Source organism: Urocitellus parryii, chromosome 7, assembly GCF_045843805.1.
Source record: "Urocitellus parryii isolate mUroPar1 chromosome 7, mUroPar1.hap1, whole genome shotgun sequence".
In the NCBI taxonomy this organism is placed as follows: Eukaryota; Metazoa; Chordata; class Mammalia; order Rodentia; family Sciuridae; genus Urocitellus; species Urocitellus parryii.
This window is the reverse complement of record NC_135537.1, coordinates 132,404,169-132,427,855: the sequence shown is the minus strand read 5'-3', so window position 1 is coordinate 132,427,855 and position 23,687 is coordinate 132,404,169. Positions and strand designations below refer to the sequence as shown.

Below are 23,687 nucleotides of genomic sequence, written 5' to 3'. Positions count from 1 at the left end.
GCTTGGAGTTGTCTTTCTCTCTGCAAGGCAGTGAAGGAGAGATTAATGAGGAAGGGGGGTTCATTTCAGCTTCTCAAAAATGAAGTCGGTCCGTGTCCCCAAAATAAAGAAGTCTTCCGGGGGCTAAAATAGTCCTGTCCCGTCCAGAATTTCTCAACAGCCCCTGGGGTTCCAGCTTCCACCGGATCTTCCCAAACCAAGAGTCGCTTCCGCCTCGGGAACCAATTTTCCAGTCCTTTGGCGCCACTGCCCCTTTAGGCTCTTGCTAGTTACAGACTAGCAGACTGTCTCTCGGCAGGCTCTAAGGCCATGGAAGCCGAGTCCCTCCGCCCAGCGCCCCACCCAGAAACCCACGTGCGTTGACCCTAGGTTCCCTTCCCGACCCCATTCCCTTAATTGGGAAGCCCCGCCCCGTGCGCAGTGACGTCGGACGCTGCTGTCAGCCGGCGCTTGGGGGGGGTTGGTGTGGGGTAGAATGGCCGCTGCCGCCGTCACCCGCGGGACCCCGGGAGGTAAGAGCCAGGGCCTCTCGCCCGCCTCTCCACCCCCGCGACAGGGGGCGCAGCTCTACCCGGTCCCGACATGGAGCACCGCGTCGGGACCACCGTCCTACCCCTCCCTGTTCGCCCCCACTTCCCTGCTTCCGTCCTCCTCCCCCGCGCCAGGGGGCGCAGCTCCGCGCAGGGCCCCTCCGCGGACCTGCGTGTGCTGGGGACAGTCCCGGAGAACCCCGCACCGGGCACCTGCACTGCCCTTCGCTCCCCGCGCGCTCGCAGACTGTGCTCCGCGGCTTCTCCAGAACATCCCGGTGTGCAGGCGGGACCCTCCCACCTCAGACATTCTCCTGGGACCCCCTGTACCTCCATAGGGGCAGCCCTGAGCGCCGGGCGTCAGATTCCAGGACAGCCCCGGGGCCCGCAGCCCAAATCCCGCTCTGCACCTGGCAGGTTGCCTAACCCGGACTGCACACCTGTGCCCTGGGGCGGAGTCCCTACTCCAGCTTCACTGCACATAGCCGGGTTTCGATAGGCCTCCTCCCCCTCTCCATCCCTGGACACCTGGCAGAGCCCGTGCTGAGAGCCTCCTTCAGCTTCCATCTGTTCCCCTAGGCGGGCGGGGGCTTAGACTGGAGCCAGAGCTGTAGAAGGGCTAGGGTAGGCCTGGAAGCCAAGGGGAGGCCGAGGCATTTGGGAAGAGGGGTGCAGGAGAATGGAGAGGGCTGTCAGCCTCAGGGCGGTTGTCCCCAGGGTGGGAAGCGGGATCCAGCATCTACCAGATTCAGATTCTATCAAGCCCTGCTCAACCTGGAGGAGAGAGAGTAGGTCAGTTATCTGCCCTTCTTGGGAAAATCAAATAGAGAAGAAACTAAGGGTGTGTCCTCTAAGGCCTATTTCTCCACCCGGACTTAGATCTCCTGCCCTCATCTGAACTATCTTGCCTACCCATCCTCCAAGGACCAGATGCCCTGAGTCCCTGCCCCCAGAACCTAACCCCCCAGTAGTCCTAGTGGCTGCAAGAGCCCAAGCTGTAGGGCCTCTGAGGCCCTAGCCTGGCTAGCCTTCTACCCTACCCACCCCAACCCTGTTTCTTCTGGAACATTGTTGTTTCCCCACTCATATTGGTTCCTGGCCCCATGTATGGGTTCCCCTTTACTTCCATTTTCTGGCTGTACTGTCATACCATATAGTCCAGTGCCTTCCTCTCTTTTTCATCTTTCCCAGACATCATGACCCAGTTCTCTGTTACCTCCCCCACCTCATGCTTCTCATCCTGGATTAATGTGGGGGCTTCATCATAATCTTGTTTCTCCTTTCCCAGCACAGACTCCCCCTCCCCCCGGCCCCTCAGGCCGGGGGTGACCTTGCCCCCTGGAGCCCTCACCATGAATACCAAGGATACCACCGAGATTGCTGGTGAGTTCACAAACCAGGTTCCCAGTTTGGCCCACCCTTATGTTCTTCCTACTCATGGAGGCCCTGTGCTTCCTAGATTCCCTTCTTTCTTGTCCTGGTTGCAGTTTTTCCTGATACTCTGGGTTGCCTTTGACCCTTTACCCCTGGGGTGCCTCTCACAGGAATGCTAGAGCAGCACACCAAACCCTTCCTTCTGGTTCCCTCTAGAGAACAGCCACCACTTGAAGATCTTCCTCCCCAAGAAGCTGCTGGAGTGTCTTCCTCGCTGCCCGCTGCTGCCTCCAGAGCGGCTGCGGTGGAATACAAATGAGGTTTTCTGGGGAACCTGGGGGATTAGGGCCTAGCAAGGCCTAGCAGGCTAGAGGAGGGTGAGTGGGGTCTTTCGGGGTCTGTGCACACTTTTCAGTACAGAGCACTGTTTTAGAATCATAGGAGAGGTATAGACATAGATCTTGAAGGAGCCCACTGCTCCTTGGCATATCCGTCTGAGTAAAAGCAACAGCCACCATCTATTATTTCTTACACACTGGGCACCATGCTAAACACTTGGCCTGTGGTTTTTCATATTTTTACTCCCATGTTACTGATGAGGAAACTGATAATACTACTTGGAGTTTCTTTTTTGGAAGACATAATCCTTGTGTTACACATTTTCTGTATCCTACATACTTAGTGCCTCATATGCAGTTGATGGTCAGTAGTAATAACAGCTTGATGTTAGAACTGTCAGTAAAAGGATATATATGAAGGCTCTATGTGTAATACATAGAACCTTTAGGGGTCAGCAGGGCTTCATGGAGCATCTGGGAAGCTTATAGGATGACTGGAATTTCGAGACATGGAGACTGAACACATAGTACTCCAAGGTCATAGGGTACTAACTTCCAGGAGGTGACTATTAAAGGTATTATCAGGGAGAAATCAAGGGACTCATCTGGCAGGAATGGTAGGTGGAAAATGGGTAAATAGTGACAATGATGGTTTGGATCCTTGTTGGGAAAACCTTGAAGTCAAGTTAAAGAATCTGGAATTCTTGGTAGTGTCAAACTAATTGAAATTTTTTCTTAGGGAAGGGTGCACAAAATGGGATTTTGAGAAAGTAAAATAATATACAGTATGAAGAATGATGATGAACTTGATCCTGGCCCCAAGATATAGGCTCTACTTGGGAGGTAGAGGAGACAATGTTAGATTTTCTCTGAGATGGAACCCAGGATTCTTAGGAGGGCAGAGGAACCTTCCTGGGTCCAGATACTTAGAAGTCCAGCTGCCACAGCTCAGCAGAGACTGAGACCCTGAGGTAATGACCAAGAGATCTTTCCATGTAGCAAACATCCACCTGAGTACCTCCTCTATCACAGGAGATTGCATCCTACCTGATCACCTTTGAGAAGCATGATGAGTGGCTATCCTGTGCCCCAAAGACAAGGTGAGAAAGTTCTCAAAGGTGAGATATGGCAGGAATCCTGATTTCTGCTCACAGAACTTGAGATGAACCCTTCTCTTCCCAGACCTCAAAATGGCTCCATCATCCTCTACAACCGCAAGAAGGTGAAATACCGGAAGGATGGTTACCTCTGGAAGAAGCGAAAGGATGGGAAAACCACCCGAGAGGACCACATGAAGCTGAAGGTCCAGGGCATGGAGGTAAGAGCATTAGGCATCTAATCATTTGTCCTTTCCCACCGTCCTCCACTCTTAGCTGGGCTCCAGCCCTACCAGGGCTTGGAGGACATTGTCCACCTCTGCCCCTTCTAGTCACTCTTCCCTTCTTGCTCACTTTGGATCAGCTGGCTGATCGCTTAGCCTACTCTCTGCTTCCCATGTCCCTCCATGACCCAACTCTCCAGGCCTTAGTACACTGATACCAGTCTCCTGGCTTCTCTTGCATTTCCCACAGGGATCCAAGCAGTGATGCTCTAAGCACAGGTTTCTCTTCCCAAATCATTGCTCCTCCTCTCAGATGCATTCTTGCTTTGCCCTTGGATTTCTGGATAGTCCCATATCTCAAATCTGGCCCTCATTGTAAGGCCCCAGCCCCACTGTTACCTTCTCTTCATCCCTCATCTATGACTTGGGGCTCCTGGGATTTGAAAGGGGTGGGGGATAGATGGGGGTGGGGAGAGGGTTAAAGAGGAACTGGTGGAAAGATTGGGATTCCTGCAAAGGGACTGAACAGAGGAAGAGTTGGGGAGCAGACTAGCCCTCCCCCCACCCCAGCCTGTCTCCTGGCAGTGTCTCTATGGCTGCTACGTTCACTCTTCCATCGTCCCCACATTCCATCGGCGCTGCTATTGGCTGCTCCAGGTAAGAATGAAAGAGCTTGAGGAGCTAGACTCTGCTTAGCTCTTTGAGGGATGGAGAGATCTAAAAGGATGAAGTGGGAGGATGAGTAGGTTCAGTGTAGGAAGAAGAGATGGGGATTGGGGATAGAGAGAGCCAGAAGTTGGGGGTGAGTTAGGAGGGTACCCAGGAAGAAAGCAAGAATTAGGAAGCTGAGCCCCTGAACCTCAAGACTCCATGACTCTCTGTGTGTGCCCTTTCGCTCTCAGAACCCTGACATCGTCCTTGTGCACTACCTGAACGTCCCAGCCCTCGAGGATTGTGGAAAGGGCTGCAGCCCCATCTTTTGTTCCATCAGCAGCGACCGGCGAGAGTGGCTGAAGTGGTCCCGGGAGGAGCTTTTGGGACAGCTGAAGCCCATGTGTAAGGAGTAGGGCAAGGATAGAACTCCAAGGGGAAGTGGAAATGAGTCCTCCCAAAGGTGCTGTGATTCTGTACCCAGAAGCCTGTGGGTGACCATTTCCCTCCAGGCTAGGAAGGTGTTTTCCTGTGGGGATGCTAGAATTCCTGTGCAGTGTGAAGCGTGGAATACGGAGAAAGAAATGAAGGTCAGCTGTGACTATATGTCTGAGCAGTCTTGGTTTCTGGCCTCCATTTAGCATGTCAGGTGCTTGAAGGAACAATCAAGGTAGTTTGAAAGCCAGGTGTGGTGGCACATGTCAGTGATCCCAAGAGCTGGGGGAGGCTGAGGCAGGAGGATCACAAGTTCAAAGCCAGTCTCAGCAACTTAGCCAGGCCCTAAGCAACTTAGCAAGACCCTGTCTCAAATGAAAAAATAAAAAAGACTAGAGATGTGACTCTATGATTAAGTGCCCCTGGGTTCAATCCCTGGTACCAAAATAAAAGGTACTTTGGGGGTTCTACATACTTCCACCAATTCTCCTGTAGTTCATGGCATCAAGTGGAGCTGCGGGAATGGGACAGAAGAGTTCTCTGTGGAACAGCTGGTGCAGCAAATCTTGGACACACACCCAACCAAGCCTGCACCCCGAACCCATGCCTGTCTCTGCAGTGGGGGCCTTGGTAAGCTACCCTGACCCTGAAGTTCTCCACCTAGCTCCACTACTGTATATTTGTCTTGATCAGATTTGCATGCTGATTTGCAAGTCTTGTGCATCTTCAGAAAGATGGGGCAGATGAGCAGATGCCTTCCCATCTGGGCAACACTAGCCCTAGTCCTTGTAGTTTATAGTCCTGTCAGCTTGTTACCTCAACCTCACCCAATACTATCAGTTACACCTGACCTTACCTTTGTTCCTAATTGACCCTTCTTAGTTATGTTCTTTTGTCCTTTTCTATGCCTTTATCATCTGCTCTGGGCTATTTCTCCAAGCCCTGTGTCTTCCCCTGCAGTGTTCCTCTGGTTGGTTTTATTTTGAAGGGAAAGGAGGGGGGAGGGGTGTTCGTTTCTGATGCCTCCTAGTGGCTGAAATCAGTATTGCACATCTAGTGTACAAGGATGTCCCAAGAAATACTTTTTTAAAAAAAGTTATATATGGACAGAATGCCTTTGTTTTATTTGTTTATTTTTATGTGGTGCTAAGGAACAAAACCAGTGCCTCACATATGCTAGGCAAGTGCTCTGCCACTGGGCTACAGCCCCAGCCCCCAAGAAATATGTTCTAAGGGCTTCCAGAAAGGGAAGACTGCAGAAGGATCTTATTCCTTCTCTCTTCCCCACCCCTCTCCCTTCCAGGTTCTGGGAGCCTTACCCACAAATGCAGCAGTACGAAACATCGCATCATCTCTCCCAAAGTGGAGCCCCGACCTTTAACCCTGACCTCTATCCCCCAGTCCCAACCCCCTGAGCCTCCTCCACTGATAGCCCCACTTCCCTCAGAGCTCCCCAAGGCACATGCCTCCCCATCTTCTTCTTCCTCCTCCTCTTCCTCATCAGGCTTTGCAGAACCCCTAGAAATCAGACCTAGCCCTCCCACCTCTAGAGGGAGTTCATCAAGAGGAGGTACTGCCATCCTCCTCCTGACAGGACTGGAACAGCGTGCAGGGGGCTTGACAGCCACCAGGCACTTGGCTCACCAGACTGAGCGTAGGCCGTCTGTGAGCTTGGCTGTGGTTGTAGGCTCTGAGCCCGCTGCCCTACCAGCTCCTCCCAGCCCTGCCTTTGACCCTGATCGTTTTCTCAACAGCCCTCAAAGGGGCCAGACATATGGAGGGGGACAGGGGGTGAACCCAGACTTCCCTGAAGCAGAGGCTGCCCGTACCCCTTGTCCTGCCCTAGAGCCTGCTGCTGCCCTGGAGCCCCAGGCAGCTGCTCGGGCACCCCCTCCACAGTCTGGAACAAGTGGGAGAAGAGGAAACTGCTTCTTCATCCAAGATGATGATAGTGGAGAGGAGCTCAAGAGCCAGGGGGCTGCCCCACCTGTACCTTCACCCCCTCCTTCATCCCCATCCTCACCTGCCCCCTCAGAGCCATCCGGCAGGGTAGCAAGAGGGGAGGCCTTATTTGGAGGACCTGGTGGGGCCAGTGAATTGGAGCCCTTCAGTCTTTCATCATTCCCAGACCTTATGGGAGAACTCATCAGCGATGAAGCTCCAAGCATCCCTGCCCCAACTCCACAGCTCTCTCCTGTTCTTAGCACCATCACAGACTTCTCCCCAGAATGGTCATATCCAGAGGTGAGTCTCAGGCTTATTTTCCCTTCTCCATTTGTTTTCCAATTTCCCTGAACAAATTGTATTAACCCTTACCCTACAATCTATAATCTAGCTTCCCTTGGCTTTCATGGCTTCTTTTTCCCCCCATATGTTGCTGGGGATTAAAATCAGGGCCTCATGAATGCTAAGCAAGCTTTACCACTGAGCTACACCCCAGATGCCTTTATGGCTTCTTGGTTTTCTTTCTGACCTCCATGTTTACAGAGTGTAGCTTCTCTTCTATTTCTATAGTTCTCATCCACTGTGTCCCCCTTCCTTCCCTTCCGTATGTTAACATGGTTTTGAGAATCCCCCAGGGACCTTCATTCCCTTGGTGACTACAGTCAGGGGGAGGAAACTGGAGCTGTTCATCACAGAGGAGAAAATATAAGTGGAGATTTGACTGCAGACTGGGCAGCTGAAAGATCATCTTCAGCAGTTCTGCTTTATGCTGTTTCTGTGAGGGAAAGGAGGAACTACGATGGGATGAATTAGCCTAAGAACAGAACTTCTTCATGATAATAGTTATCTGGTAGCCTTGCGCAGGCCCTGAGTTCCCCTGATTCTGGCAGATTCAGAAAATTCTGGTAGAGACCATGTAACCACTTAGCAGTAAAGGTGAGATGAGGGACAGACTGGTTGATCTTGCTCCACTATGTCCTGTCAGTCTCTAGCAAGCATAGGCCCTTCCAGATAGTATATATTCCCTAAGGATTTAAATAAATTAATGAATAAGTGAACACCCAACTTCAGTCACATGGCTGTCTGCCTTCTGTCTGCAGGGTGGGGTCAAGGTGCTCATCACAGGTCCTTGGACGGAGGCCGCCGAGCATTACTCCTGTGTCTTTGATCACATCGCAGTGCCAGCCTCACTTGTCCAGCCTGGTGTCTTACGCTGCTACTGTCCTGGTATGGGGACTGGGAATAGTAGGGAACAGACATATGGATAGTTAGGACAGATTAGGACTTCCAGGCTTCTAAGAAGTACTGGAAACAACTAGATTGTTTTGAGAAGACAAAGACCTATCCAGTCCTGAGGCTGGGCACCAAGCTCCCCCAGCAAGTAAAGAGCATGGCTTGGGTATTGGAAAATCTAGGTCCGGTCCAAGAAATTTACTCTTCAGCTAACCAGTGACCTTAGATAATTCTACTCCTTTATTGGATTCTTGGCCTCCCCTCTTGTAAGGTCAGGCATTTGACCAAAGGGATCACTAATGTCTGTCCAGCCTTTCTGAATTTGTTGGAATCACGGTCTCCAACCTTAATCCAGGGAGAATAAGAAAGGAGAGATAGTGGTCTCCTCCGACCAGTCCTAGGAGTAAAGGACATTGGTTTCTAGACCTTCATTGTCTAGTATGGTAGTCATTAGCCTCATGTGTCCATTTAATTAAAATCAGATTTAACTTCATTTCCCCAGTTGCACTGACCATATTTCAGGTGTTCAACAGCCATACATAGTTGGTGCTAACTTATGGGATAGAGCAGATACTGAATATTTTTCTTCACTGCATAAAGTTCTACTAGATAGCATGGGTCTAGACTGACTTCTCTGCCCTTTTGCCACCACTCTTGCCCTGACCCTACATTTAACAGTTGGTCTTCTTGTGGGACCCCAAGGACCACCAGGGTGGCAGGTTGATCAAGCTTTATTATCTGTGAAGGTACTCTTACCCAATCTTTTTTCCCCCCATATTTTTTACTGATACATTATAGCTATACATAATGTTGGGATATGTTGTTATATATTCATACATGCACATACTATAACAATATAATTTGGCCAATATCACTCCGCAGCACTCCCCCCCCCACCACCTCTCCTCCCAATTAACAGCCCCACTCAACTATGCATAGAAGGAAAGGAGATGAGACCAGTGAAGGTAGGAACTTGAAGAAAAAGTCTCTGCCCCTGGTCTTGGGAATAAGACCTGGTGGCTTCATCCTTAGGGCCATAGGTTGAGATCCTGGGACACAGCTCTCATTGAACACTGTTGCTAAATAGCCAGCTTCACCTATCTCAGTAACAGACTCATAACTTCTGGGCTCTGGTTTTGGGGACTAAGGGGTTTAACCCTCATCAGGTTGTTCACAAGTATAGATGTCTTTTTGTGTGTGTGTTTTCTGGGGATGGAACCCAGGGCCTTGTACATTCTAGGTAAGTGCTCTACCATTGAGCTATACCTCCAGCCCTATAGATCTCTTTGACTCTCAGCTTCCAGACTTTGTTGCTGAGTAACAAATGTCCTTAACTCCAGGGCCTAGAATCCCACAGTTCTCTGGTCCATAGTAGGTATTAAGTTCTCCCCTCTCAGTGACAAGGCTACTCATTGAAGCCAGAGGCCTCTTGGCTCATAGTGGGGGAGTGGGGGAGATAGATATGGGATGATGGCAGTGGCTCCAACATGGTCTGAGGAGCCAGGGAAGGAGGCCTTTTCGCTGACCCTGTACTCCCCAGCCCACGAGGTGGGGCTGGTATCTTTGCAGGTGGCAGGACGGGAGGGCCCCCTTTCTGCTTCTGTGCTCTTTGAATATCGAGCCCGCAGATTCCTGTCTCTGCCTAGTACACAGCTTGACTGGTTGTCACTGGATGGTGAGTACTAAATCCTCTGACCCCAAGTGTCAGTTCCCACAACCTTTGAGCGTGACATGTTCTAGACCCCTGAGGGGGCCATGTTTCTTCAATCATTTCTGAATGTGGCAGCAAAGTGCCCTCACCTCCTCTTCCCTATAAGTCACAGAATCTTCTTTATCCCATTTCTTACCCAGTACTTGCCATCCCTAAAGATGGAAGGAAGGACAAGGGGCTGGGGACAGGGTCTAGAGCAATATATAGGCATTGTACATGAGTATATATAGACTTAAATTTCTATTTTTCCTCTCTGATTTTAAAGATACACATTCATTATAGGAAATTACAGAAAAGCATAAAGTGGAAAAAAAATATTACTGCTTAGTGATATCCACTACTAATATTGTGATGTGGTTTCTTATATAAACACACAGAAGCACAAATGTACTCCTATATAGTGTATGTAGGTGTAATGAAGTCTGGAACCATTTTTACTTTTATTGTTTCGTTCTTTGGATGTTTTGAGAACTTTCTGACTGCCCTGGCTGCTCCCGAGAGGTTTGCTTTTTTTGTCTCTTCCTATTGTTTCTGTTGTTACCTGTTGATTTCTTTCAGTTCTTGCTGCCATCACTACTTCTGAGGCTTTGGTCCTCAGCCTTTTTTTTTTTTTTCCCCCCGAGGGAGGGTATAGTGCTGGGGATTATACTCAGGGCCTTGAGTATGCTAGGCAAGTGCTGTACCACTAAGTCATATCCTGAGCCTTGTCTCTCTTGGAGCCAGTCTTGTCACAAAACCCAAGTTTGTATGTACTGAGTTGCCTGTATGTGACTCAAGTTTGCCTACCTTGGGATCTAGCCATTTCTTCTGAAACCAGCATCTGACCTTGCCTCTGTCTTCCTTCCTTATTGCTTGGCTAATGCTTCCCCTGCTCTTTTGTCCTTTCTCTCTTTACTTTCACCTTGTTTAGCTTTCCTGCTCTTTTCTCTATCCTACTTGGGTTTTTGTTCATCATTCTCTACTTTCCTCTTACCGTCACCTCTGTATATTCATTCTCTTCTATGCCAGCATCTTAGAACATGCCCAGCCTTCACCTTGTTTCTGTGCCTGCTTTCCCTTGATTCAGATCCTTTCTCAGTCTTTATTTGATCTCGGGAGGGGTTCAGATAAAGCTTAGATTGTGTATGTGTTTATGTGTGTGCATATGTGTAGGGGTTGGAGGGGGAGGAGAAATGGACATGGCTATCCCTCTCTGTCACTCCACTCCCCACCTCTTTGTGGACAGCTGTGGGGGGCTGGGAGGAGAGGGTGGTGCTTTTCAAATCACAGTCCCTGAGTTCTTTTGGGGAGTGGTTAACAGAGAGTTGGGATCCTCGAGTCTTTCAGCTCCAGCATGGGAGACAAAGGTAGTGTCTGGGGCAAGAACTGGGGGAATATTCTGCTTAGGAAAAGGCTAGTAGAGGGCATGCCATGTGTGATTTAGGACAGTTGGGGGTTGGATGGCTGCTGGGGAATTCCTATCACCATTGTCTAAAAGGAACCAACCTTAATTCAAATCTTGGAATCTGGTTCTAGTCCATGGGTGGGATTAAGAGCCCTAGTTTAAGGACTGAGTCCTGGTGGGCTTTATTTAGAAGACTGAGTAAAGGGGTTATTGTTTGGAGGGAAAGAACAGGGTTCTATATCTTCACCCCTAAACTTAGGAGCAGGTCCAAATATGGTATTCTGGGCAACACCTAGACCCTACCCAGTTAGCCTCCCATCCCATTCCCACAGACAACCAGTTCCGGATGTCCATCCTGGAGCGGTTGGAGCAGATGGAGAAGCGTATGGCAGAGATTGCAGCAGCCGGGCAAGCACCTTGTCAGGGTCCTGAGGCTCTTCCAATTCAGGTACTTCCATGAGGACAGGAGGGTCCCCACCCTCCCCTCCTGTCCTCCCACCATCCCCAGATGGTGGGTCTACAGTGGGGAAAGGGAGGAGGGTCCACTAAAGAAAATGGCTGTAGCAGATGCCTGTCCTCACTTGCCTGTCCCCAGCTTCCTCAGCCAGTCTTCCTCCCTCTCTCTGACATCACCCTACTCCCACCCCCATCCCATGGCAAGAGTGGCTATTCTGGGCACCCTCTTGGCATGACAGGCTTCAGACTATTTCTGGTCTGAAGAAGGGTGGAGGTAAAGGAGCAGGTGGGGGAGGGGGTCAGAAGAATTGGGGCTCAGAGCTCTGAGGGTCCCAAATCTCTAAAGGAAGAGGGCTAGGGAAAGGCTGAGAAGACTCTGGCTCCTAAGGAGAGAAGCCATGTGGGGATGGCACAAATCTGAGCTGCTGTAAAGGTACAATATGGGCAAGAGTGTGTAAAGCCTGGCTTCCAGAGTTGTTAGAGCAAATGGGCTGTGGAAATGGAGGATACTGAGGCCACATAGGAATTCAAACTGGAAAGAACCATGGGCTATCACATATCACAGATCTGGGTGATGGCTACCTAGAATAGGAAGTGTGGGGAAGGAGCAGGGTTAGAAGCTAGGGGAATAAGCCAGGAGACCAGATGCAAAAATATTTGCATATGGGTATGTGTACTACAGGATGAAGGCCAAGGGCCTGGATTTGAGGCACGGGTGGTCATCTTGGTAGAAAACATGATCCCACGCTCTACCTGGAGAGGTCCTGAACGTCTGACCCATGGAAGCCCCTTCCGGGGCATGAGTCTTCTGCACCTGGCTGCTGCTCAGGGCTATGCGCGCCTCATTGAGACCCTGAGCCAGTGGCGGTGAGCAGGGCAGCAGGGAGGGGGCTGGACAGTCATTGGGTCAGAAGGTGCCAGGGGATGAGGATCTGGAACACCCCTGCAAAGGAGAAGCAGGGGTCTCTATGGGAAAGAACAGGGCTGGAAGAGGACTGGCATTTGGGATACTTTTGATAACGTTTGACTTATGAACCTTTGGCTTCCTTAAATTTACTAGTCTCTTTCTGCCTCATCTCACTGGCCTTAGTGCTTCTAGAGCTCACTTTCCTGTCCCTTTATTTCTGATGTTCTGGACTTTTCCCCCTTTTCTCTGACTGGGCTCTGCTGTCCTTCTCTCAAACTCTCCAGGAGTGTGGAGACTGGAAGCTTGGACTTAGAACAAGAGGTTGACCCGCTCAACGTGGATCATTTCTCTTGCACCCCTCTGGTAAGGATGCCGGCTCCTGCGAGCCTTCAGAGCAATATGCAATGGAATGGTGCTTCAGAGGGAAAATTATTTGAGCAATGCAGAGAAAGGGGCAGGCCAGAGTGTGAGGACCTAACCTCCTGGGGAAGAACCCAGGCCTCACCTCCACCTCCCTCTCCTCAGATGTGGGCTTGTGCCCTGGGACACCTGGAAGCTGCTGTGCTTCTTTTCCGTTGGAACCGTCAGGCACTGAGCATTCCTGATTCTCTGGGCCGTCTACCCCTGACTGTGGCTCACTCCCGGGGTCACGTACGCCTTGCCCGCTGCCTTGAGGAACTGCAGAGACAGGAAGCTTCAATTGAACCCTCACTTGCCCTGTCACCGCCTTCCTCCAGCTCAGACACTGGTGAGGGCTGCCCCTGATCTTTTTGAGTGAGGGGTATGGTTAGGATAGGCCAGGGAAAAGCCAAAGGGCAGAAGATAAACTGGGAGAGAAAGAGGCAGGGATGGGGAGATAACAGGAGCAAGAACAGCCAGGGGAGGGAGGGTAGGAGACTTGAGGGATGGCCTGTAGCTCCTGCTGCCCTCGCCCTCTTCCCTCACCTCACAGGTCTGAGCAGCGTCTCCTCACCCTCGGAGCTATCAGATGGCACTTTCTCCATCACATCCGCCTACTCTAGTGCCCCGGATGGCAGTCCTCCCCCTGCTCCTATGTCAGCCTCTGAGATTACTATGGAGGAGATGGTCCCAAGCCAACTCTCCTCTGATGCCCCAGAGGCACCCCTACTCCTCATGGACTTTGAAGCTACCAACTCCAAAGGGTCCCCACCCTCCCCTCCTGTCCTCCCACCAGCCCCAGATGATGGGGCTGCTCCAGAGGACACCGACAGCTCACCTGCTGTGGATGTGATCCCGGTACTGTTTATGCTGATGGAATTAGGAGGGTTAAAAGTGGAGTGGGGTGCAGAGATGGAGTAAAGCAAGACAATTTCATGAAGTAGAATCAGTGTCTGACTTCAGTTTGGGAAGAAAGGCCATTTATTCTCATTTTGGGACAGGCAAAGTAACCCCTTTGCTCCACTCCTTTCAGATCCTGTAACTCAGCAGTCAATAGTCAGCAGAGGTTAAGAAATCTGAGGAATATCTTACAGCTGTGTTGTAGAGTTACCTGTTGATCATAAAAGGACAGGATTCTTGAAGTACCACAGAGATGGTAGGCAGCTGGGGAACTGTATAAACAGACAAGATGTAGGTACTTGACAGTGTGGTCTAAAATGGGAAGAAGACTTGCACATGGTAAAAGCTAAGACAGTCTGGTGGAATGAATAAGAAAAAAAAATGAATCTTCAAATGTAACCACATATTCCTCTACTAGAATCTGTGGACATACTTGCTTTAGAGAGGCTGAATAATTAGGTAGCAGTCTCTAAGTACAAAAAAACTTGAGAACTCCACAGTGTGGGCTACATGGAATCTGGTCAACAGGAAGTGCTACAGGCTTTAGGGCTGGAGCAAAGGCCAGGCTGGAGCCATTCACTAAAGTGTCATGTGGTCAGCAAAAACTGAGTGGTTCTCAGAGAGCTGAAAGGATTGGGGTGCAAGCATAGCCAAACCCATGGGGAGGATATGCTGTTGGCTGGCATTAGGCAGGTCCAGGTGGGACAGTTAGAAGGATAGCATTTGCTCAACTCCTGAATCCCCTTTTGGAGTATGTCCTCTTATTCTATGTTCTCCACATCTCAGCACAAAAAGCTGAACCCTCAAGGGGAAGCTAGCAAGAATTAATGAATCTAGAACGGTGGCTAATGAAGAAAAGAGCAGGAGAGCATTCCCTGAGGACTCAGTATCTGATGTTGAGAAGGAACCAGACAAGGAGCAGACTGAGGTGACAGCTTTGACAGGGTAAGGACATCTGGAAGTTGGGGCCTCTCATGGCTCATGCAGCTTCTCCCTTTATTTAGGTGGACATGATCTCACTAGCCAAGCAGATCATTGAAGCCACACCAGAACGGATTAAACGAGAGGACTTTGTGGGGCTACCCGAGGCTGGCAGGGAGCGGACAGGGGCCGTGGGGCTCAGTGAGACCATGTCCTGGCTGGCCAGCTACCTGGAGAATGTGGACCACTTCCCCAGCTCAGCCCCTCCCAGGTGATCAGCTAGGACAAAATCTCCAGATTCTTCTTCAAAGAAAGATGGGAGGAAGGGAAAAAAGCACAGCTTCCCTACAGCCAAAGCTCCATTCTGGTTGAGGCCCTAGGCCATTTGGAAAGGAAACTGAATTGAATGATGTGCTTGGAAGCCACTCTCTCCCGTTGCTGGGGATCTTCCTTCACAGCCACCTCTCAGTGGGACAACAGGGATTTCAGATGCTCCTTGACATTCCTTCTTATCTCCCACAGTGAACTGTCCTTTGAGCGAGGCCGCCTGGCTATCCCTCCAGCACCTTCCTGGGCAGAGTTTCTCTCTGCATCTACCAGTGGCAAGATGGAAAGTGATTTTGCCCTGCTGACACTATCAGATCATGAGCAGCGGGAACTGTATGAGGCAGCCCGAGTCATCCAGACGGCATTCCGAAAGTACAAGGTCAGGGGTCTCGGGATAAATTACGCAATATTGAGACTGGGCTCCGAAGGCTTTTGGAGAAAGAGCAGTGATCCAGACAGCCCTCAGATAGGATGAAGAGTCAGAGGACCCTGGAAGAGTGGAGAATAGGCCCAGTGTCTGTTAAGCAGGTAGGGAGATATTAAGACCCTCTCCCCTCAGGGCCGGCGGCTGAAGGAGCAGCAGGAGGTAGCAGCAGCTGTGATCCAGCGCTGTTATAGGAAGTACAAGCAGGTGAGACCTTTTTCTTGAAAGCACACTACCAGCCCACACCCATTCCAGCCCAGAGCACCCAGAATGCTGCCAGGGCCCTAACTCCCCTTCTCTCTCCACAAGCTGACTTGGATTGCTCTTAAGGTATTAGGCATGAGATCTGGGTGAGAGTTGTTTGTGATTCAGTCTTTTTTTGTGATGTGGGGTTAGAGAGAGACCTGCATCAACCTAACTTTGGGGTGACCTTTAGGGATTTAGGTCTTTGACTTTTCATTTCAGCCCATCCCTCCTCCCCACCCTTGTAGTTTGCACTCTATAAGAAGATGACCCAGGCAGCCATCCTGATCCAGAGCAAGTTCCGAAGCTACTATGAACAGAAGCGATTTCAGCAGAGCCGCAGAGCTGCTGTACTCATCCAGCAGCACTACCGCTCCTACCGTCGCCGGCCCTCAGGCCCCATGCCAGCGCGTAACAAGTATGGCCCTGGCCCTGAAACCCTCTGCTACCAGCTTTGTCTATGCTCACTCCTATTCCTCATCTGCCCTTCCCTGCTGGGGTTCCTAAGGGGCAGAGGATATGGGATGCTTGGGTATTCCATGAACTCTCCTCCTCTTAATTCTACCAGAAGCTCCTTTCTCACAAAGAAGCAGGACCAGGCAGCCCGTAAAATTATGAGATTCCTCCGGCGTTGCCGACACAGGTATTGATTCTTTCCCTCACTGGATTGTACCCTTCCACCTCCTCTGACTCACCAGGCTCCTCTGACTCCTTCCTCATCTCTCTGCAGGATGAGGGAACTGAAGCAGAACCAGGAGCTGGAAGGGCTTCCCCAGCCAGGACTGGCCACCTGACCTCTCCACAGCCGCCTCACCACCCTGGGGACGCTTCTGGCAGTCTTAACTTGGAGAGGGCTTTCTGGGGCAGGGGGAATCCCCTGTCGGCAGCTTTCCCTTTCATCTTTGTTCGAACCTTTCGTGGGCCTCTCCCCTCCTCTTCCCAGCCCGAATTCCTACACCTCGCCCTTCCTCCCTCCTCTTTTGGTCCCTGACTCCAGAAAAACCTCGCCCCACATACCTGCATCATCAGCTGTGACTTGCGGAGCCCTGCCTGCCCCTTTTCCACAGCTCTCTCCCTGCCTGCACCCAACTCCCCTCTTCCTGACTTGCCTTATTTATTTGTTCGACGCGTCTCTGAATGTATAAGCCTGGGTCCCCACCTTTGCCTTCGCTGCGCGCGCCCTAGTGTTTCGGGGCTAGTCGAAGCCCCATCCCGACTCCGCATGTTTGCGTCTGTTTTCTCCCTTCCTGGCCCTGTCTTACCCAGTCACCCCGACTCTGGCCACCCACCTCCGGGCCAAAGGGGAGGGGATGTACATAGGAACGCATTGCGGAGTCCCGCCCCCGCCCCCGAGGGGAGGGGGCTTGTACATACTGTAACATACAGAGTATAGTGAAAAATCTATTTAAGGCGCGGGGAGGTCTGTGCGGCAGGGGCCTCCCGCCGACTCCACGAGCACTTTCTACTTGTGCATGGGCTTGGTTTATACAAATTGCCATTAAACATCGCTGCACCAGCCAGTCTCTGGCCTCTATCTGCGGGGATCCGGGAAGGGGCCTCGCCAACGGAGGGGGAGGTGCCACGCGTGCGGCAAGCCTCGGATCAGTGCCTCAGCGGAGCGGGCGCGTACTTTTTTCGCCTCCGACGTGTTTCCGGCCTTAAAGGCATTTCGCCCTTCCCTTTAAGACGCACCGCCCCCTCTCAGTCACTCCCAAGATGGCGGACCTACTGGGCTCCATCCTGAGCTCCATGGAGAAGCCACCCAGCCTCGGTGACCAGGAGACTCGGCGCAAGGCCCGAGGTGAGGATCCCAAATTCACAACTGCCTTTCTTCGCTCGGTTCTCGGGACTGCAGTCTTCCTTATTTGGACGATGCCGCCTCCTGAACCCCGCAAGACCCCTCACAGGCCCCTTTTGAGACCCTCAGAGTCCCTAAAAGGGCTGCCGGCCCGCCCGCTGTCCTTAGCGGATGATGATTGGCTACCTAAAACCTGGCTCCAGCCTCCTGCCTCCTTTTCTTTGCCCTGGCCTTCCTCAGTCCTTGTTTCCAATTGGCCAATACGCCCGCCTGTCCGCTGCTGGCGAGTTCTGATTGGCAGAACGCTTCCAATCCTTCCTCATTCGTTCCTTTTTCGATTGGGGGATGGCGTGCTGCGTTTCCCGACCCCACCCACCCGCAAGTCCATTCTGATTGGATTCAGGACATGTTCATCTACAATCCTTTCACTGCTATTAGCTATCTCAACTTAAAGCTCTACCTCCTGAATGTTGTTGGATCTTCTTGACCCACCCCATCCTCAGCACCTCCCATTGGCTGCTAGGTCCTTTGCGTCCCGATGCTCCTCCTTCTTATTTTAACCCAGTACCTTCTGTCTGTCCAATAATCCTTTTCCCAACTGCAGCGTTAAATTCCCGAGCTGCCCAGGGGGATCGTGATGTTGATTGGAGGAATGAGAATGCCCCGGTGGGTCCGATTGGCCATAGTCTCCCCGCCTGTGCTTTCGGAGTAGCTTCCCAGCAGGCGGCCTCAAGTTCGGCAGCCAGCCTAGGGCGCGGCCCTGTGGGTTAGTAGAGGCCTCCCCAGGGTTGCTTGTGCTGCAGCTTGTTAAGTAGCCTAGCGGAAAGCCCGCCTTGGAGAGGACACCAGCTCCAACTCTGGGGGCCCTGACTGAACGAGCTGGGTCCTGGCCACCAGATCCCCGTCTGCCCCAAGGACGCAGGGCAAGCAGAACGCCTCCAAAGTGCTCTAGGGTCCCCTATATCTAAATATTGCCCCTTATTTACTGAACGCCTGCTAGGGATGTTCCTCAAGGAGCGCGCAGTTCCGTCTGAGACGCTCATTTAATTGAAATGGTCACAAAGAACTTTAATAATGCATTGAATAAGTGCTTTGAAAAAATATATACTTTTTATATGTATTTGAGAAAAACTACATATTTATATTTGGAGGTCCTAATCTTGTCTGCAGCCAAGGTTTGAAGAATAGATTCAGTAAACGAGGTAAGAGTAGAGTGTTAACAGAGAATAAGTGTATTTGAAAGCTCTCAAAGGCAAGGAGCACATAGGGAAGGAGGAATTGGAATTATTTAATGCTCAGGATGACTGGATGATCACTAACTGCAGTTGATACACTAGGAAAAATCAGTTTAGTCACTTGCCTGAGATCACTTGATTAGTAAGTTACAGAGTTTCAAGCCCAGGAATGACTTTTAACCTCTGGTCTTTTATTATTTAAAAATTTTATGTGCATTATCTATGGATCCCTTTTAAGCCTGAGATATTGACAAAAGACTATTCTATATGACTGTTGTATTTTATATAATGTGTGGTATTCTTCCGTGTAGTGAATTTTCTGGAGCATTAAAAATCAATTAACAGTCTGTAATCCCAGCGGCTCAGGAGGCTGATACAGGAGGATCGGGAGTTCAAAGCCAGCCTCAGCAAAAGCAAGAAGCTAAGCAACTCAGAGAGACTCTGTCTCTCAATAAAGTAGAAATAGGGCTAGGGATATGGCTCAATGGTCAGTGCCCCCTGAGTTCAATCCCCAGCACAAAAAAAGAATCAACAAGGCCCTGCGCAGGATTGCTTGCCTGAGTCACAACAATTCAGGAGGCTGAGGCAGGAGGATCTCTAGTTCAAAGGCCGCCTCAGCAGATTAGTGAGGCACTCAGGGTCTCTTAGCAACTCAGGGAGACCCTGTCTCTAAAGAAAATATTTTTAAAAAGAGCTGGGGGTGCTGGGGTTGTGGCTCAGTGGTGGAGCACTTGCTCACACATGTGAGGCACCAGTTTGATCCTCAGTACCACATAAAATAATAAATAAAAGATACTTTGTCCATCTACAACTAAAATATATATATTATGTATAATATATTTATATATAACATACTGTATATGTGTGTGTGTGTGTGTGTGTATTTAAAAATCTTTTTTTAAAAGGGCTGGGGATGTGGCTCAATGGTTAAGCATCCTGGGTTCAATCCTAAGTACCAAAAAAATAATTAGCGAGGGGTTTCCCCCTTATTTTTTATATAGTTATTGAATTTCTGGTGTGTGCTCTTACATGTTCTACAAAAACTGATAACTAAAAGCTTTTGAATATTATATACGTTCATAGGGCATTTATCCAGTGTGCATTCTTACGTGGCTTTGAAAAGATGAGGGCCACCTAAGGCTTTCCATACTCTTTATATTCATGAGGCTTCTCTTTAGTGTGCATCCTTACATTTTTGCAGAGATTAAACCTATGTTCTTAACTTTAATCTTATACCACTTCCCCAGATGCAGAGAAGACTGGAAAACCAGATAGAAAAAAAAGCAGTAACCAAGATAGGATGGTTACTGATGACCAATAAGGTCAGAGGGATGAGAGCTTCGAGGCTGTTAGGTGTGGGGCCTGGAAGATAACTAGACAGAAGATTAACAGGGTCCTTGCCCTCCAGGAGCTCATAGTCTGGGAGGAAAGGCAAGCAAATAATACGTTATAGTATGTTAGTTTTCAGTTTAGTGAGTATCTGAACCAAATATGCTTGGTAGAAGAAGTACCTCTGACTCATGGTGGATATCAATGTTTGCAAGAGGAGGAAAAGTATTCCAAGCATACGGAACAACAGGTGCAAAGGCACAGAATGATTAGAAGAATGAAAAAAGGTTTGTTGCAGCTGGAGGTGGGAATTCATATCCTGTGGAAGAAATGGACCTTAAGGATTTGAAATGGCAAGAGAGAGGTGAGGGTATGATATTTCAGTCTGAAGAGCAGGAGGAAGAAGGGATATGTGTTCAAATCTCAGGCAATAAAATCACATAGTGGGGGAAGAGAAGAATAAGGGCCCAGGTTAGGAAGGTAACCCCCTTGGGGCTGGGGATGTCACTTAGTGGTAGAGTTTATGTTTAGTGTGCTAAAGACCCTAGGTTTGATCCCCAGCGCTGTGCACACACACAAGTACCCACTCCTCCGGGGCACAAGGGATCTCATGTAAAGGCAGGATCTGAGGAAAGGGAGGAGAGTTTAATAAGACTCCAGGGTGGAAGTTCTGTTCCAGTTATACTTTGAACACCTATATCCCCAAAGGAGAAGAGTGTTAGATGAGCCATTTCAGCTTTGTCCTATCTGTAGAAGTGGGAAGTGGAGAGTACTTACAAAATATAGAAAGTTAAATCATTTCCCCTTTCCCATGAGACAATGAGATAATAAAATCAGAGGCCAGGGGCTTAGTCACCTTGCCTCCCCAGGTGCCTTACACTGTGGGCATTAAACAAATGTTCATTGGTTTTCCAGTAAGGTTGGTAAATGAGATTAAACATGATTCTGGTCCCTGTCAGATCTACTAAACTGTGAGCTCTTAAAGGGCAAAATTGTGTTTGAATCGTCTTGGTATCCCAGGGCCTTTGCACAGTGCCAGGTATATAATAAACATCAGTAAATACTTGGTGAATAAACAATAATCCACCTCCCACTGGACTTTCTTTGAAGCCTGACACACTCCCCACTCATGCTTCTAGCCCTGGCCTCATGCTGCCATTTCTCACCCCCAGAGCAGGCTGCCCGCCTGAAGAAACTACAAGAGCAAGAGAAACAACAGAAAGTGGAGTTTCGTAAAAGGGTGAGAACAACTGGAGAGATCAAAGGCAGCCTCTAGAAGGATTTCGAATAAGTTAGAGTTAAAAAGTTGAGGGCTCAGTTACATTGAAAATGTCTCAAGATGGGTTGGGGATATAGCTCAGTTGGTAGAGTGCTTTCCTCGCATGCACAAGGTCAGGGGTTCAATCCCCAGCACCATTTAAAAAAAAACAAAGTCTCAAGCCTAAAAGCCAGTGGCATGAAGGCTGGGGAAGGTGTGGGGAGGCAATGAAAGGCCACTGGCCCAACTGGGGAAAGGGATATTTGGGTGGAACCATCTCTCATATCTTCTTCCCTTTCCTTCTCCCAAGATGGAGAAAGAGGTGTCAGATTTCATCCAAGACAGTGGGCAGATCAAGAAAAAGTTTGAGCCTATGAACAAGATAGAGAGGAGCATCCTGTGAGTGTGACTGGTTTGTGGGAGGCAGGAAATGGGGAGCATAAGGGTCAAGGGGGATCCCTCCAGAGGAGAACACTAGGCTCCCTTATGACTCAACAGTCTTTGTCTTGTGCCATCCCTTCCCAGACATGATGTAGTGGAAGTGGCTGGCCTGACATCCTTCTCCTTTGGGGAAGACAATGACTGTCGCTATGTCATGATCTTCAAAAAGGTAAAAGGCCTGAGCTTCTCACTCTCATCTCTTCCCTTTTCAGCCTGTTCCCCCAATACCTGGGGGAGAGGCATGAGATTTTAAACATTGTATGGACTCCTGACTCCATTATTCTCTTCTTCCCTAGGAGTTTGCACCCTCAGATGAAGAGCTGGACTCCTACCGTCATGGAGAGGAGTGGGACCCCCAGAAGGCAGAGGAGAAACGGAAGCTGAAGGTGAGCTGTGCCTGGCAGCTGTAGTCCATTAGCCTGAAGCCCTGCAGCCCATTAGCCTCACCTGGAAGGGGTCAGGGTCAGGGTCAGGGTCAGGGTCAGCCTCCTGAGCACCCAGCACCGGTGCCCCACCTTTGTGCCCCTAGGAACTGGCTCAGCAGCAGGAGGAAGAGGCAGCCCAACAGGGACCTGCAGTGGTGAGCCCTGCCAGTGACTACAAGGACAAGTATAGCCACCTCATTGGCAAAGGAGCAGCCAAGGATGCGGCCCACATGCTACAAGCCAACAAGGCCTATGGCTGTGGTGAGCCATAGTGGGGCTAGGGGAAACCTGGGGAGCAGAGCACAGGATGGGAGGGGGAGTGGAGGCTGATGTTCTGTCCACCTTCCCGTCCTCCCCCAGTGCCTGTGGCCAACAAGAGGGACACACGCTCCATTGAAGAGGCCATGAATGAGATCCGAGCCAAGAAGCGTCTGCGGCAGAGTGGGGAAGAGTTGCCAACTACCTCCTAGGCTCCCCACCCAGCATCCTTTGACCTCTGGGCAGGACAGGAGGCAGGGAGGGACAAGGCTGCTGCTATTAGGACCCATCCTGGAGCCCCACCTCCTAACCGCCTCCTGCCAGCTGTCACTCAGGCTGGGGGGAAGCAGGTGTTCGATGTGTCACTGTTGGAGCTTGGATATGTATGTGGTGTGTGTGTTTGTGTGAAAGAAGAGTGTGAATGTGTAGGTGGGTATTTAATCTGTATTATTCTTTGTTCTTCTTGGAACTTCCTTCCCCATGGGGCTGGGGTTACTTTACATTCAATAAACACTTTTTGACCCAATGTCCTGGTTTGTTTATACATAAAAAAGTGGGTCCTAGAGCTACTGCAAAGAAGAGGAGAAACAATTTCAGTACACAGGATACAGTTTCTGTTGGTGAAAGTCAAAGGTGGCCAACTATTGGCACTATTGTTGAGAGCACGATTGCTGGAGCCAAATGGCCTGCCAACTGCTAACTCTGCAATTTGGGGTAAGGGATTTTTTTTTAACTTTATGTGCCTCATTTTCCTCACCCATAAAAATGGGATAATATGATAACTGTCTGGCAGGATTATGTAAATTGATATAATTACCGAGAATACTTCCAGAATTTTATTTTTTCATACTGGGGATTGAACTCAGGAGTGCTCTATCACTAAGTGACTCCTCCAGCCTTTTTAATTTTATTTTAAGACAGAGTCTTGCTAAGCTGCCAAGGCTAGCCTTGAACTTACAATCCTCCTGCCTCAGCCTCCCAAGAAGCTGAGATTACAAGCATGTGCTTCCATAGCCTTGTAAGCCCTGAAGTGGCAGCTGCTCTCATTACCACTCATCCTCACAAAGCAGTATGGCTGTGGTCTTTTCTCCACAGTATAATCTCAGGCCATTTAATGCAGCTCAATGACAGGCCTACCCCAGCTGCCCCCTCACAGTGGTGGCAAGACCTTCAGTGCTGCTCTGTCCACTCCTACCCCTTCTCCTAGAGCTGATTCCTTGCTACATCAGCACCTCTTGAGCTGCATTTCACATAAGGGACTGGCTTTCCCCAGCTTCCTTCCAAAGTGTGAACTTCTCTGTTCTAGATCCACCCAGCTTCCTCTGGAGGGCCTCACTTCCTCCTGTCTTAGCAGGTTACACATCTATTCTCTGCCTCCCTTCCCTCCCCCAACCTGTCCACCTCCTTTCTTTCCCAGCTCAAAGCATCTCCTTTTTCCCTCCCAC

General features: G+C 50.1%; 2 protein-coding genes across 6 annotated transcripts; both read left to right on the top strand.

Moving 5' to 3' along the window:
* Positions 1–425: 425 nt before the first annotated feature.
* On the top strand, positions 426–16,484 carry Camta2 (calmodulin binding transcription activator 2). Of its 5 annotated transcripts, none has more exons than XM_026380725.2 (22): positions 426–512; positions 1,819–1,913; positions 2,121–2,224; positions 3,275–3,342; positions 3,425–3,560; positions 4,134–4,220; positions 4,466–4,619; positions 5,145–5,279; positions 5,953–6,893; positions 7,694–7,820; positions 9,367–9,501; positions 11,254–11,369; positions 12,060–12,244; positions 12,569–12,647; positions 12,810–13,032; positions 13,237–13,541; positions 14,588–14,775; positions 15,027–15,210; positions 15,391–15,462; positions 15,747–15,916; positions 16,067–16,141; positions 16,229–16,484. In XM_026380725.2, exons 2-22 carry the CDS (start codon positions 1,883–1,885, stop codon positions 16,290–16,292), a joined length of 3,579 nt encoding a protein of 1,192 aa, XP_026236510.1. In that variant the 5' UTR covers positions 426–512; positions 1,819–1,882; the 3' UTR covers positions 16,293–16,484. The 5 variants fall into 5 exon arrangements, with proteins under 5 accessions (XP_026236510.1, XP_026236508.1, XP_026236507.1 ...); XM_026380723.2 differs by having other exon boundaries at positions 463–512; positions 1,824–1,913; positions 4,149–4,220; XM_026380722.2 differs by having other exon boundaries at positions 463–512; positions 1,824–1,913; positions 16,070–16,141.
* A 617-nt stretch (positions 16,485–17,101) lies between these two features.
* Positions 17,102–22,768, top strand: Spag7 (sperm associated antigen 7). The gene is made up of 7 exons (XM_026380727.2): positions 17,102–17,299; positions 21,033–21,100; positions 21,429–21,517; positions 21,644–21,728; positions 21,856–21,945; positions 22,089–22,245; positions 22,345–22,768. The coding sequence occupies exons 1-7, from the start codon at positions 17,215–17,217 to the stop codon at positions 22,452–22,454; spliced, it is 684 nt and encodes a 227-aa protein (XP_026236512.1). The 5' UTR covers positions 17,102–17,214; the 3' UTR covers positions 22,455–22,768.
* Positions 22,769–23,687: the final 919 nt, after the last annotated feature.

Excerpts from the sequence above, each read along its gene's own strand:
- Camta2 (XM_026380721.2), top strand. The coding sequence starts at position 476 with ATGGCCGCTGCCGCCGTCACCCGCGGGACCCCGGGAG. Across the intron at positions 3,343-3,424 it reads TCCTGTGCCCCAAAGACAAG|ACCTCAAAATGGCTCCATCA; the intron begins GTGAGAAAGTTC and ends TTCTCTTCCCAG. Across the intron at positions 15,211-15,390 it reads CGGCATTCCGAAAGTACAAG|GGCCGGCGGCTGAAGGAGCA; the intron begins GTCAGGGGTCTC and ends CTCTCCCCTCAG.
- Spag7 (XM_026380727.2), top strand. The coding sequence starts at position 17,215 with ATGGCGGACCTACTGGGCTCCATCCTGAGCTCCATGGAGAAGCCACCC. Across the intron at positions 17,300-21,032 it reads GACTCGGCGCAAGGCCCGAG|AGCAGGCTGCCCGCCTGAAG; the intron begins GTGAGGATCCCA and ends TCTCACCCCCAG. Across the intron at positions 22,246-22,344 it reads CAACAAGGCCTATGGCTGTG|TGCCTGTGGCCAACAAGAGG; the intron begins GTGAGCCATAGT and ends GTCCTCCCCCAG.